General features: G+C 40.1%; 1 protein-coding gene across 10 annotated transcripts in view; it reads right to left on the reverse strand.

Moving 5' to 3' along the window:
* The window catches only part of CEP170 (centrosomal protein 170), a 104,773-nt gene that overhangs the window by 12,260 nt on the left and 73,721 nt on the right, over nucleotides 1-18,792 (reverse strand). For 5 of the 10 annotated variants that reach the window (XM_059677333.1, XM_059677332.1, XM_059677339.1 and 2 more), the window contains 4 exons: nucleotides 18,555-18,681; nucleotides 14,328-16,157; nucleotides 5,730-5,964; nucleotides 278-455 (listed from right to left, as the gene is read on the reverse strand). In XM_059677333.1, the coding sequence (XP_059533316.1) occupies nucleotides 278-455; nucleotides 5,730-5,964; nucleotides 14,328-16,157; nucleotides 18,555-18,681 (2,370 nt within the window). The remainder of the gene's footprint in view (nucleotides 1-277; nucleotides 456-5,729; nucleotides 5,965-14,327; nucleotides 16,158-18,554; nucleotides 18,682-18,792) is intronic. The other 5 variants (XM_059677337.1, XM_059677341.1, XM_059677335.1 and 2 more) reach the window with 3 other exon arrangements.

Genomic DNA, 18,792 nt, shown 5'->3' on the forward strand with positions numbered 1-18,792 from the left:
AAATTCTGGCTTGCTTTTCACATACCATTTATATTCATATTTTAAGTGAAATTGTGCACCAATCACAAAGTACTTATTGTAAATAATATCACAACTTCATGTCAATATTAGTAGTAGACAAGGGTTAGTCTTTATGAGTGTTGTTACAAACACATAAAAGCAATCTGTTAGAGCAAAGATGGAAAATGCAGAGCTTCGTGCAAACAGGGAGGGCAGACGTAAGTAAAATAAACTGCGCAAAAAGCTAAAAGCAAAAGAAATAAAGAAAAGAAAGAACCTTATGCATTTCTCCATGAGGCTCTCCTACCTCTTCTCTAGTGTCTATGGCAGAGCCAGGGGTGGTGGCGGCAGTGCTTACTGTGGTACTAGGGGCAGTGCCCGAGGACGTCACCGAGTCTATCTCGCCGGCTACGTCGTTGATTTCCCGAGCAATGAGAGCAAGGTCTTGGCTGATCCTGGAATAATTTAAGAGAGAAGTTTAATCGCTTTTCAGTAACAACTCTAGAAACATCATTTATGATGGAACCAGTTATGTAAGATGTACATCTAAACATATGTACTCCAAACTTAAGGTTCTACGGAAGTGTTAACTAATTTGATGTTTGGAATCTTAAACTTTAATTTTTAAAAAATGAATAAGCCCTGGCCGGTGTGGCTCAGTGGTTGAGCATCGACCTATGAACCCGGAGATCACTGTTCGATTCCCGGTCAGGGCACATGCCCGGGTTGTGGGCTCGATCCCCAGGGTGGGGCGTGCAGGAGGCAGCTGATCCATGATTCTCTCTCATCATTGATGTTTCTATCTCTCTTTCCAGCTCCCTTCCTCTCTGAAATCAATAAAAATGTATTTAAAAAAGAAATATTAAAACAATTAAATGAATAAAACTAAATTCCATATAATCTTAAGTTGTTATTTTGAAAAATATACATTAAACACCCTGAAGTAGTGATATGTTTTTTAAAACACACTTGGATGAGAAAAAGCATTACAACTTTATTTTCACTAACTTCTAACAGAAGCTTAGCATTTTCAGTTATAAATACAAGCAGCAAACAGTAGTAGTATTAGCAATACTGGTGATTTCTGACACCAACAGAAATCACATTATAGTTGCTACAGGTAACTCAAAACATTTAGTCATCACTACTTCAAAATTACTGCAGTCATTAAACTCACAGCAATGATGTTCACTTCGGTATTTTAACAAAGAACCATATGTTACTACTAGAGGCCCAGTGCACGAATTTGTGCACTGGTGGGGTCCCTCAGCCTGGCCTGCACCTTCTTGCAATCCGGGACCCCTTGTATGTTACTATACCACTTCAGTGGTATTTTGATAACTATCCAGTATTTCAATATAATTGCGTTTCTCTGCAATTCCATGTTTATGATTTAGAAAGACTGTCCTGAGAAGCGCTCCGTAGCTTCTGCAGATGGCCAAAGGGGTCCATGGTACAAGAAGAGCTGCGGGGAGCACTTTACGCTCCTGTGTACATCACTTCGTAGTACACACGTCATCCGAGGGCCACAACGTTCTTGTGAGGTAGGTCTTATCTAACTGATTATGGATAAGGACACATTCTGAGAGAAGCTGAGTGGCTCGCTCATGACCACACAGCACAAAGGCAGCTATGGCAGGACCACACCTCAGGTCCTCTGATGATCACTGATAACAGCTATTTAGCTCTTTATGAACATGAGCTCATTTCCATAAAGAACTAAGTAACTGTTACCAGTGCTCAACCACTGAGCCATGCCAGGTAGGCTACTGCTATGTTTTTAAGAGGGAGAAACTCACAAAATCTACCACTGATACTAATGTTTTCCTCCAAAAGATTTCAGTTCAATGAAACTTCAAAGTTTCCAACTTCAAACATCGGCTGCACATGAACTCAATTTTGGCTGCTCTCTCAGGAAAGGTTTTGAAAAGACAGAACATTCTAAAAGTACATGTTTAAGCTCCCTGCGACTTTAAAATCCAAAGGACAATGTAGCATTTGTTTTTAGCTTATGCAAAAATGTTACCTTGAAAGACTTATAAGAAATGGAGTATTTGCATAAAATTTTAACTATAAATTTAAAAAGAGAAGCTAGGTTGAGGCTTGTGGCCCAACAGAAGCAATCTGTGGTCAGTTCCTGTTTTATCTACCAGAGTGAATATTTCCTGGCCCCTCATTATGTGCCAGCACTGTGCGTGGCCCTACGAGCTATAGTGGTGAAGAAGCAGTTAGGGTCCCCCTAATAAGCTTAGAATAATGTAATGAGTACCATTATAATAAAATATAATATAATCACAATCACTATATTATAATACAACTAGAGGCTCAGTGCATGAAATTCGTGCACTCGGGGGGGGGGGGGGGGAGGTGTGTCCCTCAGCCCGGCCTGCGCCCTCTCACAGTCCAGGAGCCCTTGGGGGATGTCTGACTGATGGCTTAGGCCCGCTCCCCATGGGCCTAAGCTGGCAGTTGGCCATTCTTAGCATTGCCGCAGAGGCAGGAGAGGCTCCCGCCACCACCACTGCGCTCGCCAGCCGTGAGCCCAGCTTCTGGCTGAACGGTGCTCCTGCTGTGGGAGCACACTGACTACCAGGGGAAAGCTCCTGCGTTAAGTGTCTGCCCCCTAGTGGTCAGTGCGCATCATAGCGACTGGTCGTTCCACTGTTTGAATGATTTGCATATTAGTCTTTTATTATATAGGATGAGCATCATTTCAAAGCTTTATATTCATCAACTCATTTAATTCTCACAACCACCTGTAAAAGAAGTATTATCATCTTGTTTTACAGATGAGGAAAATGAGCCTTAGGCGAAGTTATGTGACCAGTTTTTGGTTAAGGTCACAAATGGTAAGTGGTCTAACTAGATCTTTTTATGTCATGCTACATCTGACATTACCATTCCATATATAATTTTAAAAAACTTGTTAAATGTTGATGTAATCCTTTTGAGAAAAGGTTTAAAGTGATCCCCAGATGATTTATTCAATTCCTGCAATTTCCTGAAATAAAAGAACAAGGACAAGAAACAGGATAACCAGGCTTAATGAGATAAAAAATAATCATACAAAAATCAATCTGTTTTTAAGGTTTTTTAAGCAGACATTTGTACAATGAAATTTCTGACATTTGTAGAAAGCAGTATGAATTAATTAGAAACAACACAGACCACAGCAATGTCAAAATGTTATGCATGTTGTACTAAAACTGTACTAAAATGAACAACTCAATGTATATACAATAAGCACCAAAAAAGCCCTCTTTTAATTTGCAAGTATGCTGTGTATACGTCAGCTCTTTCTTTGCATGGCAATTCCTATCTTAAAGTTGACTTAATAATACAGATCATTAAATTTAAATCCACACTGCTTAAAAATCTCAACATCTACTAAAAACAGTATTAGTAAAAGGCAAATTATAAAAAAAAACACATGAATAACTTCAAGTAGAAATAGCAAATTTATAATGCAATATAGGTTATGAATCTGCATATGGTTGTTAAATCTAAACTTACAAATTATGTGATGCTTCTAGATTATGCTAATAGAAAAGTTTACACCTCTTGTATCTGTTTTTTTTCTAAATCCAATCTTATAATGCCTGCTCTTCTAAAAATTTGTATATTTTTATTGATTTCAGAGAGGAAGGGAGAGGGAGAAAGAGATAGAAACATCAATGATAAAGGAGAATCATTGATCGTCTGCCTCCTGCACACCCCCTTACTGGGGATCGAGCCCAAAACCCCGGGCATGTGCCCTGACCGTATGGAACCATGACCTCCTGGCTCGTAGGTCGATGCTCAACCACAGAGCCACGCCGGCCGGGCCACCTTCACTCTTATACTTGAGCAAAACTACATACTTTTTCAACCTCTCACATCACTCTGCCTTCTATGAGTTACACACACCTTTGCTTCCTTCAACTGTGAACTCTCTGAGGACATCCAGGCCCCAGTCACCTTCACAGCCCACTCAGCTAAGCACTGCTTCACTCACAGGAACTGGTGAAGATTTTTTGTTGAGTGGATGGGGACTGTGTAGGTACAGGCATACCTTGCTTTATTGTGCTTTGATTGACAAAGTGTCCTATAGGAACACTGAACATCAACATCAACTTTCTACTTTCTTTCCTTCCCTGCTTTCTCTCCTTCCTCCTCCCCTTTTTAATTCCTTAAAACAAATAATCAAATAAACAAACAAAATACCTTCTCTGGCTCTAAGAAATATGGTAGAAAAATATACTTCGAAAAGCTAAAATTTCAAAGGCACATTTTATTAGTATAGTGCTACTGACAAACTACAGGGACAAGGCCTAAGATCATTAAGGGTTACATGGCCTGGCCTGGAGTCCTGCTCTTGATAATAAAATACACATGGACAGTAGTAATAAAATGCACGTCATAGCGCAGTGGGACCAAGTGAAACTTCACACACAGTTCCCATCCCCTTTCCCTCTGCGTTCTTTTTGTTTGGGGGCAAGGGTGTGGGTTTGGCCAAGAAGGCTGTTTAGTGGTTCTAGTTGGGGCGGAGAGCTTGAGAGGGGAGCTCCCGAGAGGATGCAGACAGGCACTCTGGTACCTCAGGCAGCACTTGAACTTGTGGGTGGGACATCTCTACCGGAAGGGACAAATGATGAGACAAGAGTAAGGCCTGCCGCTGCCGGCTGTGGCACAGACTCCCTCACTACAGGAATTCTGTGGGCCTATAAGAATCCATGCCTTCCTCTAACTAGAACGGGCTTACCCGCTTCAGTAGTTATTCTCATGACAATGCTACTTATATGGTGACATAAAAGTGTTTAAGCCGCACAATGGGATTAAGAGCATGTTCTCTAGGAGTTAAACGCAATTCAATAATTAAAAACAAAAAACTCTAAACATTACATTAAGATAATAAGCAGAAAAAACACAATTTACAGAAGTCAATAGAGGAAAGAAACAAAAGATAAAGACCATAGTGCTATAAGTTTATTTTTTTTAAAGCACCTATGGACTAATATGTAATTCTTTAATAATGTTGCTAAGTGTAAAACTTGATATTTTGCATGGATATGATGAAAGCATTTAGATAACATATGGTATCCGGCAATAAAATTCCTCTGATATCTTAAGAACTTTAAAAGTTATCTTTTAATCACTATAGCATCTGTTTGATTATAGCCTCTCTCAATGCTCAACCACAAGTTATCAATTAAAAATCACATCTGAATTTTACTTATTATATAACCTAACGGTTACAACAAATTTACTTAACAGAAAATAAACATATTTTGATTTAATTAAAGGGCTGAACTATACTTAATTAACGCATGCATGTGATACAATGTACCTACTCTAAGTCTTCACAGAGAACATTAACTACATATCTCTAACAAGTACATTATTACCTCTTAAAAGAAAAATAATCAAAAATTTAGCTGTACAATTCTTCTAATTATATAGAGCTGATACTACCTCTCAAAAATTATATTGACTCATCAGCACCTCTATTATAAATAAAAAGTAATCAAAAGATATTCATTCCACAATATGTTAGTAACACTGGCACTGAAAATACAAAAGGAAAAAAAAATGAACGGAGAGTAATACTTCCGACAAAGCCAAGTTCACAGTTACCTGTGGCTCTCACCTCTTGGGCTGTTAGTACAGATCAAGTGGAAGCTGAACTTAGTTACCAAGGTGAAATGCTGGCACCCAATGTCCACCCTGAAAGAGAACCCACCGACACCAACCTGGCGATCTCCTCTCGGTGAGCAGTCCAGTCTCGAATGTAGTCTTCCTGCTCTTTGATCCGGTGCTTGAACGAAGAACTCGTAGGCATGGCGGCCCCAGAGCTCTGCAATCGCGTGGTTTTCAGGGCTGGAGAAGTACGTAGACGGGTATGTTTAGGGGAGTTACGGTTTGATCCAAATTCATCTTCTGAGGTGGAAGCATAATCAGTGGGAAAGCGCCTCCATCTTGAATTTACTAAATTAGTTTAATTATTAAAAAAAGAATTATTATGTCATCTATTAAAGGAGAGCAAGTAAAAATCACGATTTCAAAAACACTACGAGAACACACACATCATGATTGTCAATAACTGACATACACATACCTCACAAAAAACCATAAGTCTACTACTCCTTCAAGATAAAACATTACGGTTTGGTAAATTAAAAACAATGAACAATTAAAAATAACCGAAAGACTGTGTTTTCCATAATATGGTGAATAAACATTCAGATGAAAAAGTCACTAATGGTAAACAACTAAGCAAGCTCTATTCATACATGTGTAACGTAGGTAGTTTTTAATATTTCTCATTCGAGTGAAGATATGGATTTTTAAAAAATGACAGCAACAATAACAACAAAAATAAATTTAGGGAAAAGATTTCTTCATGCCACATGGACTTTCAACATGGAGATGATAGAAACCCTCTTTTCCCAACATACAAACGTGCATAATTCCTGCGTGGAAATTATGTCTTTATGGCAGAAAAAAAACATTACCTCTGTCACTCAACATCCTGTTACGCTATGATTGGAAAAAATCTGTTTACATGTAAAAACACGACAAAGCATCTTTAGTACAATGCCACTGCTTTGACACGGAGAGCAGCTGGTGAAATAGACAATGGCATAGAAGCTACGAGGAGCAAAACTCTGCAGGCTACTCTCACAACCATTGACATTTAGCACAGGAGATCACATTGAAAAACCAGTAAACAAATTAATGCAGACACTTCACCACCAAGACTGTTACAAGAATCCAACATAATTTGTGAAGCATAAATAGAGGTTAAAAAACAGAGAGATGCCTGGCCAGCGTGGCTCAGTGGTTGAGCATCAACCTATGAACCAGGAGGTCATGGTTTGATTCCCGGTCAGGGCACATGCCTGGGTTGCGGGCTCTGTCCCCAGTGTGGTGCGTGCAGGAGGCAGATGATCAATGATTCTCTCTCATCACTGATGTTGCTCTCTCTCTCTCCCTCTCCTTTCCTCTCTAAAATTAATACAATACACTCCATGAGGGCAGGAACTATGCCTGTGTAATCCATCAGTGAATAGCTAGCACTTAGCAGAGTGTCTAGTTACTAATGTTTCATATGTTTGAATAAATAAATTCCTGGATATGACCATCTGCTTTTCTCGGATTAGGAAAAACCTAATAAAAAGCATGAGATGGTATTTTGGGTTCAAAGTAACAAAACCTTAGCCCCTGCTGTAAGTTCCAACTGCTAATAATATTAGTAACATTTTTCTTTTTCTCTCTCTCTCTTTAAAAACAGAATCTGGCCCAGTTGGTGTGGCTCAATGATTGTCAACCTATGAACCAGGAGGCCACAGTTAGATTCCCGGTCAGGGCACATGCTCGGGTTGTGGGCTCGATCCCCAGTGGGGGGGAATGCTGGAGGCAGCTGATCAGTGATTCTCTCTCATCATTTCTGTTTTTATCTCTCTCTCCCTCTCCTTTCCTCTCTGAAATCAATAAAAATATATTTAAAAACACAGAGAGAGACTTAATTTACAGTTACAATACACTCCATGAGGGCAGGAACTATGCCTGTGGAATCCACCAGTGAATAGCTAGCACTTAGAAGGTTGTCTGGTTACAAATGTTTCATGTTTTTGAATAAATAAATTCCTGGATATGACCATCTGCTTTTCTTGAATTAGGAAAAACCTAATAAAAAGCATGAGATGGTTTTTGGGGTTAAAAGTAACAAAACCTCAGCCCCTGCTATAAGTTCCAACTGCTAAAAATATTAGTAACATTTTTCTTTTTCTCTCTCTCTCTTTAAAAACAGAATCTGGCCCGGCTGGTGTGGCTCAATGATTGTCAATCTATAAACCAGGAGGCCACAGTTAGATTCCAGGTCAGGGCACATGCCCGGGTTGCCGGCTTAATCCCCAGTAGGGGGTGTGCAGGGGGAAGCTAATCAGTGATTCTTTCTCATCACGGATGTCTCTATCTCTCTCTTCTTCTCTGAAATCAGTAAAAAACAAAACACACAACAAAAAAGCAGAAACTGACCCTGGGCTGTGTAGGTTGGTGAAGTTTAGAATTCCTTCATCTTATTCCCCTTGAATTTATATCTTTCCTGCCTTTTCCTCCTCAACTACATTTTTGCATGGGGCCTTTTAAGGCTGAGTTGGCTTGGAGATAAATGGGATATCTGAGCTGGCTCTTAGATAAGAAACATCTGCAATCAGGAATATGCCATAAATCAGGGACTATCCATTGTTCTGATTGACATCCTATGGGAAGCTCCTGGAGCTCAGAACTAGAGTCATGGGTGGAAGAGAATGAAGATACGCAGAAACTTCATGGCTGTCTACAGAAGTGCATGCAAACCCATATGCAGAACTCTGGGAAATTAATTAGTGTTTTGAAGGGTGGATTAAATATAATTTCCGATTTTAACATCATCACTTATTAACATAAATAATACTTTTACTTTTACCATGGTGGAAATTCACTCATTTCGGGACATTTGAAAACTCCCTAATGGAACTGACCCTGAGAACTTGAAAACAATTTTCAGAAAAGTTTAGAGATAAGAGCAAAGTGGTTTTAGGAAAAAATTAGAAATACGGAAAACCAATTAAAATATGGCTAAAAGCATCAGTAAATGGCAAAACAAATTCATACTTTTCATTAAAGGCGTTTCATTTAATGTTAAATGTTTATATTGGTACCTTAGCATATTGTTCATAAAAGGAAATTGTTAAATAAGGAAAAGATCATTTGTTAGATTAACCTTCCTGATTTGGAAACTATGGTAACCATACCCATTACTGAAAATTGTTTGGAGAGAGCAATGCCAACAACAAAGACTTTGTTTTCATAAACTGCAGGAGATATGAAACCACAAGCAGGTATGATGGGACCGAGGTGGGTAATTTAGAAAGAATGGCCACAATAGCTGATATGGTTCATGAGTGGCAGAGCGCAGAAAAGCAGAATGAGAAGCGGAGACCACGTGCTACTAATGTGTGTTACACACCATGTGACAGTACATAAGCAGAGCCACACTAGAATGAACTTTTAATAATCTGAGTCCCAAGATCAGAAAATTGTGGAGAAATTTTGGAGAAAAAAAATAAACACTTCATTTTCATAAGAAATTCATAAACTTTCCACGTATTTTTTTAGGTCTCTTTAAGAAGCAGTAAAATGGTGATAGCTTCTAATAACATCTTTAAAAGGAAAAGCAACCAAAAGAATAAAACATACTGTAAAACAGGAAGGTAGCATATCTAGGTTTGTTCTAAAATTGAGGGTAAAATGAGAGAGAAAGTAAGTAGGGTATAGCAGAGAAGTGAAAATGATTGCTCTTCCAGGACTTAAGGGTTAGTTTTCCAGTGGAAAACACGCCACACACAGTGCACTAGGCAGCAGAGCTCAGGTATTTCTGGACCCCTCAGCTTGTCTAGTAACAGCACAGACTGAAGTTAAAACAGAGCAAAACGACTACTGGGGAGAAGGGGCTGGGAAAGGGACTTTAATACCAGGGCCTCTGACCTGCTATTTCTAAAGAACCTCTTTTAATACCTTTTGCCTTGCTTCCTAATGATAGCAGCTATACATTTATCTGAAGAAAATCTCTATAATCTGCTAGTTCTTGCAAAAGAAACTTCAAGTTAGAGTGTTTTTAACTTTCCCCAATGCCTATGCATGTAACAGAATTGTAGAATAGAATGGCCTTAGACGTTAGACAGCCTAAAATAGAGAAGAAACAACCCAGAGAGGCCCTTCCTTATTTAACGCAAAGCCAAGTCTACTGACTCCAAGTTCAAAACTCATCCCTTACTATTCTGATTGTGTGACAAGTAAATGTTAGAAAATATTTCCAGTTAGACTAATTTTTTTTTTAAAAGGCATCCTCAATTTCTCATAGAACAATAGACTTTCATATTTCTACCTGTGTTGAAGAAAAATGTTACTTCAGCCTCTTGAATTTTAATCTGCTTAGGTAAAATCATTTATAGCAGTGGTTCTCAACCTTCTGGCCCTTTAAATACAGTTCCTCATGTTGTGACCCAACCATAAAATTATTTTCGTTGCTACTTCATAACTGTAATGTTGCTACTGTTATAATCGTAATGTAAATATCTGATATGCAGGGTGGTCTTAGGCGACCCACAGGTTGAGAACCGCTGATTTATAGAATTAAGTTTAATTTGATATCATTAGGCTTATCTGATATCTTGGCATTACTAAGGCATTTCAGATAAATCATTTGATTGAAAGTATGCATGGAGGTATTTGAAAGGCCAATCTCTGAGAGGTTTCTTGGTTGGTGTGGTGTTGAGTAGCACATATAATAAAATGAGAGGATGTTCTAAGATGGGCTTAATTAGTTTCATAGCTAACCTGAAAATTATCTCAGCTACATTAACTATAAGCTTATTTTAGTTATACAATTATGCAATACTCCCTTCTTGTGGAATAAACTATAGCCACTATAAAAACATACCATGATCTAGAAAATTAAAAAATGGAAAGGTTATTAGGATCATTTATGTACGAATGGTCTGATTTCTTTTACTGTTACCAAAACTTTGTTGCTTTTAAAACACATGCATATTCATAGATGTAACAAAAGCATTTCAGACAGTAAGCACCACATCTTCATATAATAATACTTTTGTGGGAAATTAAACCACAAACATATGTATTTTTAAGAGCATGTACCAATAAGATCATTGAGGAAAAGATCCCTGAGAAATAACTTAAGCCATGAATACCCAACATTTAATCCCCCCATCTATAAATTTTGAGGACTAGAATATAAAAAGCAGTATAAAAAAATTCTAAGGATATTAAAGTGTTGTTTTTATTTTTTAGAATGTATACTTAAAACATAATGAAAGTCGACTACTTTATTTTGACAATTCAGGGTACTTAGTTTAAAACAGATCTTATTAATATAGATCTGGACGTTTCTATATAATGATATTAAATGCTAATTGAAGGAGTATTTTTGAGAAAAAACTAGTTAAACTAGAAGTATATTACATCAGAATTAAAGAATTAAAAAACCTTCACTCTTAATTTTGCTAAATCAGAGATTTCCACTTTTCTGTTTTTATCATATATATTTCTTTGAAAACCTTTTTTAGGCATAGCCTAAAATATGAAATATGAATTATTACAGGATTATTTTTACATATGCCAATTTGGGCTCTATCATAGGCTCTAGGAACAGATAGTTCAAAGATTTTTAAAGTTTACAGTATGCATAGCAACACTGATCACATATTCCTTTAAATCATATTTCAGAAGCTAAGAATTTTATTTTCTTTTTCCACTCAAGATATTATAATTATCTTAAGTACAAACATCATAATATCAAAGACAATTCAATTAGCAACATCATAAAAGTATGTCTGTCTGTTTTTAACTACCCACCCCATGTAGCTACTGTGATATTGTACCACTGACTGACATATTCTGGCCTGTCTTTCTAGATAAAATGTAAATGTGCATCTTGGGAGAATCTGGATATACAATGCCGGGTCCTGACGGGGAACGTGGCCTCAGGAGGAACATGAACTTGGTAAAAGGTCAGAATGACAAAGACCTTCATGTTGTGTATTGGCTTCTTATGTGTAACCCAGTGGAGTCCAGTCTTGGATTCTCATCTTGCCCCTTCACAGCTATGTGACCAGAGCAGGTGATTTCATCTCTTGCCTTAGCTACCTGAACGGAATAACTGCCAGCTGTTACACCCCGTGATTTTAATTATTTAACACACTGCTCTTAAGTATGACGGCTAAGATCTCATACCTCAGTGTGCCCTAGAGAATGTCCGTGAACAATTCAGGTACTTCATGGACACAGAAAACTGCATGTTTGTCAAGCTCTGTGTTCAAAGAAGCCGGAAAAAAACTCATCCTTAAAGATGTGAAGATAACATGACATCTTACAGCTGCCTCGTAGACTTGCTGAAGTCATCACTTTTGGTTTGCATCTCAAATAAGCCCTTAAGTCAGACACTGAGGAGCAGCCCCAGATCGCTCGCGTGTTAAGAGCTACAATGAGGACAGAGGAAGAGGTGTCCCATGCAACTGGGTAACACACAGCCCATGCTACAACCTATGTTAGGACAGGGGGTACCGAAACGCTTTGTGAACTTAGAGATGAGGTGACGAAACAAGCAACATATCAGAGGACACCTCACAGAATGGGGCACAAAGCAAATGTGAGTTGAAGAGGTAGAGCCCTAAGGAACAACAGTATAACACTGAGTAAACATAAACCAAGAGGTAGTAGTAGTTAGTTTAAAATGCTTGGTAATCAGCCTAACCAGTTTGGCTCAGTGGATAGAGCGTCGGCCTGCGGACTGAAGGGTCCCGGGTTCAATCCCAGTCAAGGGCATGCACCTTGGTTGCGGGCACATCCCCAGTAGGGGGTGTACAGGAGGCAGCTGATTGATGTTTCTCTCTCATCAATGTTTCTAACTCTCTATCCATCTTCCTTCCTCTCTGTAAAAAATCAATAAGATATATTTAAAATAAAAAAATACTTGGTAATCAGCCTGGCTGGTGTAGCTCAGTGGATTGAGTGTCAACCTATGCACCAGGAGATCACCAATTTGATTCCCAGTCAGGACACAGCCCATGTTGTGGGCTTGATCCCCAGTAGGGGGCATGCAGGAGGCAGCTGATGGATGTTCCTCTCACATCAATGTTTCTCTCTCCCTCTCCTTTCTCTCTAAAATCAATAAGAACGTTTAAAAATACTTGGCAATCAATCTATGAACCACCAACTAAAACTTGAAGGGTAAAAACAAGAGGATGGGGCAATGGGGAAAATGCTTGTCTTCTTTGTGGAACCATGAGTATATGCTACCTTCAGTCTACTCCACTCATTCCTACCACAGGTAGGACCACCATCACCACACCCCCTGACCAGGGCAGAGATGGAAAGGTGAATAGAGTGGAGGAAGCAGCAGTGAAGAGAGAGGAGGAGGAATAAAAAATGAAAACAAGTAACACATGAACAGTGCTGTTAGCTTTGGGTCTGGCAGGCTCTACTGTGCAGGTGTAAAAATAAAAAAACTGCCTACCGACTTTCCTGTCACTCTAACTCAGGACTTAGCGCTGAGATACTTGCTGTCTGAGGCTAAAGAAGCTTAAAGTTTTTAACAGCTGGCTCTCCCCAACCCCCAGGCGGGCCTTTTCAGCCACACCCACATCTGAGGCTGATTATGAAGTAATAGGACCATGTCTACAGGGCACCCAAATATCTGTGTCATTGCCAAAGGGGTCGCGAGTATTTCCATGGGTTTCAGCTCTCAATGTGAAGTACAGAAACAGACAAATGTGCCAGAAGCAGTTAAAATCTAGTGGGGAATATGTAGTTTTTGTAAAGATTATGGTAAGGACAGCTGGTTTTTTTATGTGGTTAAATATGATAGTGCTTTGTGAGATGATGCTCAGAAGCTACTTCTAATCAGAAGTTAGATTTCTACAGCCCACTCTGACCTACGAGCCTAGGGACTTCTTAACGAATCCATCTTCTTTCACTGAAATAGATCACGGGTTAGTTTCACCTGCCCGACCATCAACAGCTCTAACTTTTAAAAGTCTAAGTAAGGCATATGACATTTCAAAATAAATAGGGGGGGGGAAAGGGCAAAATATTGATGATTTCCTTCAGCTCTCAAAGGAGTAAGAAAATGCAGAATGCTTTTCTTCGGGTTCATAAGGGCTTAGAATTAGGTGAGGATATTGGAAAGTTAAACACATGCTTTTAGGAGCAAAATACTAATTCCTATGATCTAAACCAGGCAATAATTCCTATCTAATTTTGACAGACAAATCCAGGTATCTCACCAACTAGACCAGCGGTTCTCAACCTGTGGGTCGCGACCCCTTTGGGGGTCGAACGACCCTTTTACAGGGGTCGCCTAAGACCATCGGAAAACACATATATAATTACATATTGTTTTTGTGATTCATCACTATGCTTTAATTATGATCAATTTGTAACAATGAAATTGGGGGTCACCACAACATGAGGAACTGTATTAAAGGGTCGCAGCATTAGGAAGGTTGAGAACCACTGAACTAGACAATTAAATCTCCAAGATCATTTCAGTATTTGTCTAATTTTGAAATTTCTATTTTACTCCAGGATATTGATTGGAAGTGTATGAGACTTCTGAATTTTCTACTTACTAAGCTAAAATAATTTTTATAGGAAAAAACTCTCTCTAGAGTAACCTTTCTGTTGAATATTGGGGAAACAACTTTGGAGATTTAATTTTTTAAAACAGGAGGCCCACAACACAAAATAAATATGCTAATATTATAGCATATCTGGATCCAATTTACCTGAAGGTGAGCCATGCGCTGAGGTCATACTTTTGACCTTGGAGTCTGAGAGCCTCGAGATGCTGTTGGCTCGAATTCTCGGAGAAAATTTATCCGACGGGACCAGTCTGGCTCCACTTCGAATGACGGCTTCTGCGGTCCTTGAAGAGGCACTACCCCTGGAGATGGTCGCCTCCGAGTCGCTGCGAGCGGACAGTGAGCCGAGCCTCGTCCTCCGAGGCTGAGCCAACAAATCAATCCTCGAGATGTTCCGCCTTCCCGTGGGGGGTTTGGACGTTGAACTTGTGGTGGACACTTCAGAAGCAACAGAGGCTTTGTCGGCATCGGCAAGTTCACTGTCTGAAGCCTCCCCAAGCCGTGCGCGGCGCAAGAGGGAAGTCCTGGTGGGCCGCGGTCTGGGGAGGGTGGTGGACTTACTGGCCGAGCCGGGGGCCACCGGGGACGTCTTGGACTTGGTCCCCTTGCTTCCCTCCAGCTTGGAATGTGCGTGCTCATCAGTTGAGGTAAGTGGAGTCCTCCCGTGGGGTTTACAAGAGTAAGTTTCCTGATCAGATGACAGAATGTCAGAGATGGCAGAATGAGGGACGCTGGAGGTCTGGTCGTCGTCTGTCAAGTCTACCGAAGGCTGTCTCATGCGCCCACTGGACTGGACAAATTTCCGCCCATCTGCTCTCAACCCGACATCCGTGGAGCGGCTTTTTGTTTTCTTCTCCCCCTTCTCCCTAGCACCACCAGAGGGTTTGGCAGCGTCCTTGGACGGAGACCCGGAGGAACACCTGTCCTTGTAGAGGCTGGTGAAACTCTTCCGCTTTTGGGTTGACTTCCTCTCTGTCTCTCCAGTGACCAGGCTGATGGTACTGGCTGTGTCCACATCCGATTCCGGGGAGATCGAGTTGTCTCTATTGTAACTGGGGGTCTCTGGGCCGTCATCAGTTTTATTATCTTCTCGCAGTTTCGCTTCCAGAAAAGCCATGACGGCTTCTGTGTCTTTCAGAATGAGGGTGGTGTCCAGACTGGAGTCGGCGTCCACAGAGTCACTCCTGTCGCGTAGCCTGCTGGCGGATGCCAACGCTAAGGGAGGGGGTGTCGCTGACGTCTGCTTGTTGATGTGGGGGATCAGTTCGATGGGGACGTTCGGGCTGGGCTTCTCGATGGTGAAGCTGCCTTGTCGCACTAAGGGCTTGGAGGAGTCCTTCTTGTCCCCTCCCTTGGGAGGGTGGCCTTTCAGAAGCTCGTCGGCTTTTCTGCGCTTGCCCTCACTTGGCATCGCCCTCTCTCCTTTGCTTGCACAATGTCCCGGGATTTTTTCATGAGGCTGTGAGTCCTGTCTAAGGGATTCCTCCCTACTTCTCTCTACCGGACCCGACGCATTTTTGGAAGCTAATTTAGTAGGTGCCCACTGTGCCTGTTCCGTTGGCTCTGGGTGCTGAATTTTGGCTAATGTTTGCTTAACCAAAGAAGCTTCCTTGTCGGCTTCATGTCTCTCCTTCCCAGGAGAGGAGAGGCCCAAGTGCAGGAGGGCTTTGTGATCTCCCCCGGTTCTCAGGGTCTCCCCATTGACCGCCCTGCTCACCTTGCCCAGGGCTCGGTCGGCATCTTGCCTGTCTTTCTGGTATACCTGCGACGGGGCCTCTTTCTCCTGGAGCTCCGTGTCCTGCTTCTCCCCGATCTCCGACCTCGGCGTCAGGGCCTTGGCTCGGGAGCTCTCAAGAGCCTTTTCCTCGTTGGGAAGCTGGGGCAGGGTCCGCCGCCTCCTCTCTCCATGGCCAGCCAGGGAGGCTGCGGAGCCGCTGCTTCTCACGGAAATGCCAGACTCACTGAAATCTGCATCTGCAAAAAAGAACCACAAGGCAGAAATCAGGACCAAAAGTGAAAACACAAAAAACACCATATTACACTGGGGTTTGAAGTGTAAGTGAAGCAAAGCCTTAAGTATAAAATAAAACTTTGACTAAATAAGCCAGCATTGTGACAGAGTAGTTTAAAAGGCAAGTACAGTGCCAAGTGCACAAACAGGCAGATGACTGACCAGGGAGGCAGGAAAGTAAACTGTCCGAGATGAAAATGAGGGTCGTCTGATCTGAAATGTAGATCTGCTGCCTCCTTGTCTTTTAACATGTTTCACGGAAGCTCACCATGGTCACTCTTGCGTTTGTGACTTACCCCATCCTCTAAGTTCTGCTCAAGATAACAGACTCTAACTAGCAGATTACAGAATTGCACAAAGAATGCCTAGTAACCCTGTTTACTTGCTATACTTTCAATGACATGGTAAAGAAGAATAATATACCTAGTTTTTAATAAGCGTTTTATCTACCTGAGAGAATAAATTGGATTTCCAAAGTAAAACAGAAAATGGGGACTTTAACAAGTTTTTCTAAAAATAAAATTCAAAGCTGATTAGAAGAATTTTTTCAATTATAAGTATGAAAAAAGCTGATAGGATTTGTCATAATTTTACAAATGCAGGGATATTAAATTCTGGTGGTCTGGTGTATTAAGGCCTCATAGAGAAATACACGATCACTTTCTCTTTTTCAAATAATTAGAAGCCAGTGAGAAAATACATATATTCATGTTTTCATGTAAGAGAACTTGAAAATACGGGAGATTTTCCTGAATAAATGGAATGTGTTTCGAAATGAGGGACACATCTTTCAGAGAAATATAAATTAACACACAGAGCATCCTAATCTTTGAAGATAAGTGGGGAAAAATATGCTAGATATAGCTTTTATAGGTCTTTTGTTCCCCATTACAATTCTAAAAGTTTAGCATTTAAATTTCATAGCAATACAATGATTATGATGCAAGAAAATATTAAACTTACTGATTTAACTTTGAGTAATTAATCATAAATTATTTTATGTCTTATCTCTTTGCTACTTGAAGTATCTAAAATATATAACAGCTATTTTATCTTTTAGTATATTTCTAGCATTTCTCACACTGGACAAATATTTAAAAGAACACTTTATATTTAAGTGGATTTATCAGCTCATCTAAATAAATTCATTTACAATAGGAAAGAGATAATGAAGGTCTACTATTTCTTTTTGTTGTTGTTAATCTTCACCCGAGGATATTTTTCTATTGATTTTCAGAGAGAGTGGATGGAAGTGGGAGGGAGGAAGGGAGAGAGAGAGAGAGAGAGAGAGAGAGAGAGAGAGAGAGAGGGAGAGAGAGAAACATCAATGTGAGAGAGGCACATCGATTGGTTGCCTACCCCACAAACCTTGACCAGGGCCCAGGGATCAAAATTGCAACCGAGGTAACATGCCCTTGACCAGAATGGAACCTGGGACCCTTCTATCCACTGAGCCCAACTGGCCATGGTAGTCTACTATTTCTTACAACAAGGGTAGAGCGTTACTTCCCACAGTTAATACTTATAATTTTATAGTGGATTCTTTCTGTAAATGTACCCAGCTCCTCCGTCTGGTTTCTGTTTCCCAATCACGGACTAGTTTCTGTGAACCAACCTGTAAATTACTCTGTCTTTCCAAACACTTTGGCCATACCAACAACCACTACAATTCCTGATTGGTAAAGGCTACAGCTTTCCCAGTACACGGTTGTGTATCTTGTTCAAAGAATTGCTGACTAATGTTTACAAAATTCCTAAACCAGATTGTGGGGGTGCCACAAGCCAGGGACAAAATAAATTTCTATTTCCATTTCTAAGGATAACAAAGAATACAGATTAAAAAAAAGACCGCATGCAAATTCTCCTTGAGGGTTTTTTAATAAGAATGTAATGAACTGAATCTAATAATATCATTAGAGGCATATAATTTTGTGTGTTTTTTTTTAAAACCTATATTTCAGTTTGCAGAAATATAATTAAAAGGTAATAAAAATCACATTACATAGATTTACAAAAGATGCAGTTAGTAGATTAAGTAGAATCTTTTTTATTGACGTATGGCAGAAAGTAGCACTTAAATATTTGTTGTATGGGATGATTTGGAATTGTGTTGGTCTTTTCAAATTTTCATATACATTATATACACTTGTGTATTTATGTGCTTCATCTACAAATTATCTCTGTCACCAGTGTGAATTAATGTTAATGATTTCCATGTTAGTGAAATTAAAATGATATATGGAGCATAAGCATGAACATATGTGAATATGCTTATTTGGGTTTAATTTACTGCTCACTGTATAGATTTAGCTTGTTTTTAAGACTGATGTGTTATTTACGCAGACACACACAGAAAATACCATTCTCTAAAGGAACAGGGACAGACAACTCCATGGTCCTTTCTTCTGGGTCATGCCTCGTGTGGTTGGCAGCCAGACTGGCCCACTGTGAAACCCAGCGCTTGCTTCCAGATGCAGCCGTGCCTTCCTAAGGGAGAAAACAAGGAAACACGATAATGCAGTCTGCTCAAACCTGCTTCTCTTGGCAGAGAATTCCAGTTAGTCACATTAACCTGTCACACAAAGCAATACTTAAACC

Source organism: Myotis daubentonii, chromosome 20 (genome assembly GCF_963259705.1).
Source record: "Myotis daubentonii chromosome 20, mMyoDau2.1, whole genome shotgun sequence".
NCBI lineage: Eukaryota > Metazoa > Chordata > Mammalia > Chiroptera > Vespertilionidae > Myotis > Myotis daubentonii.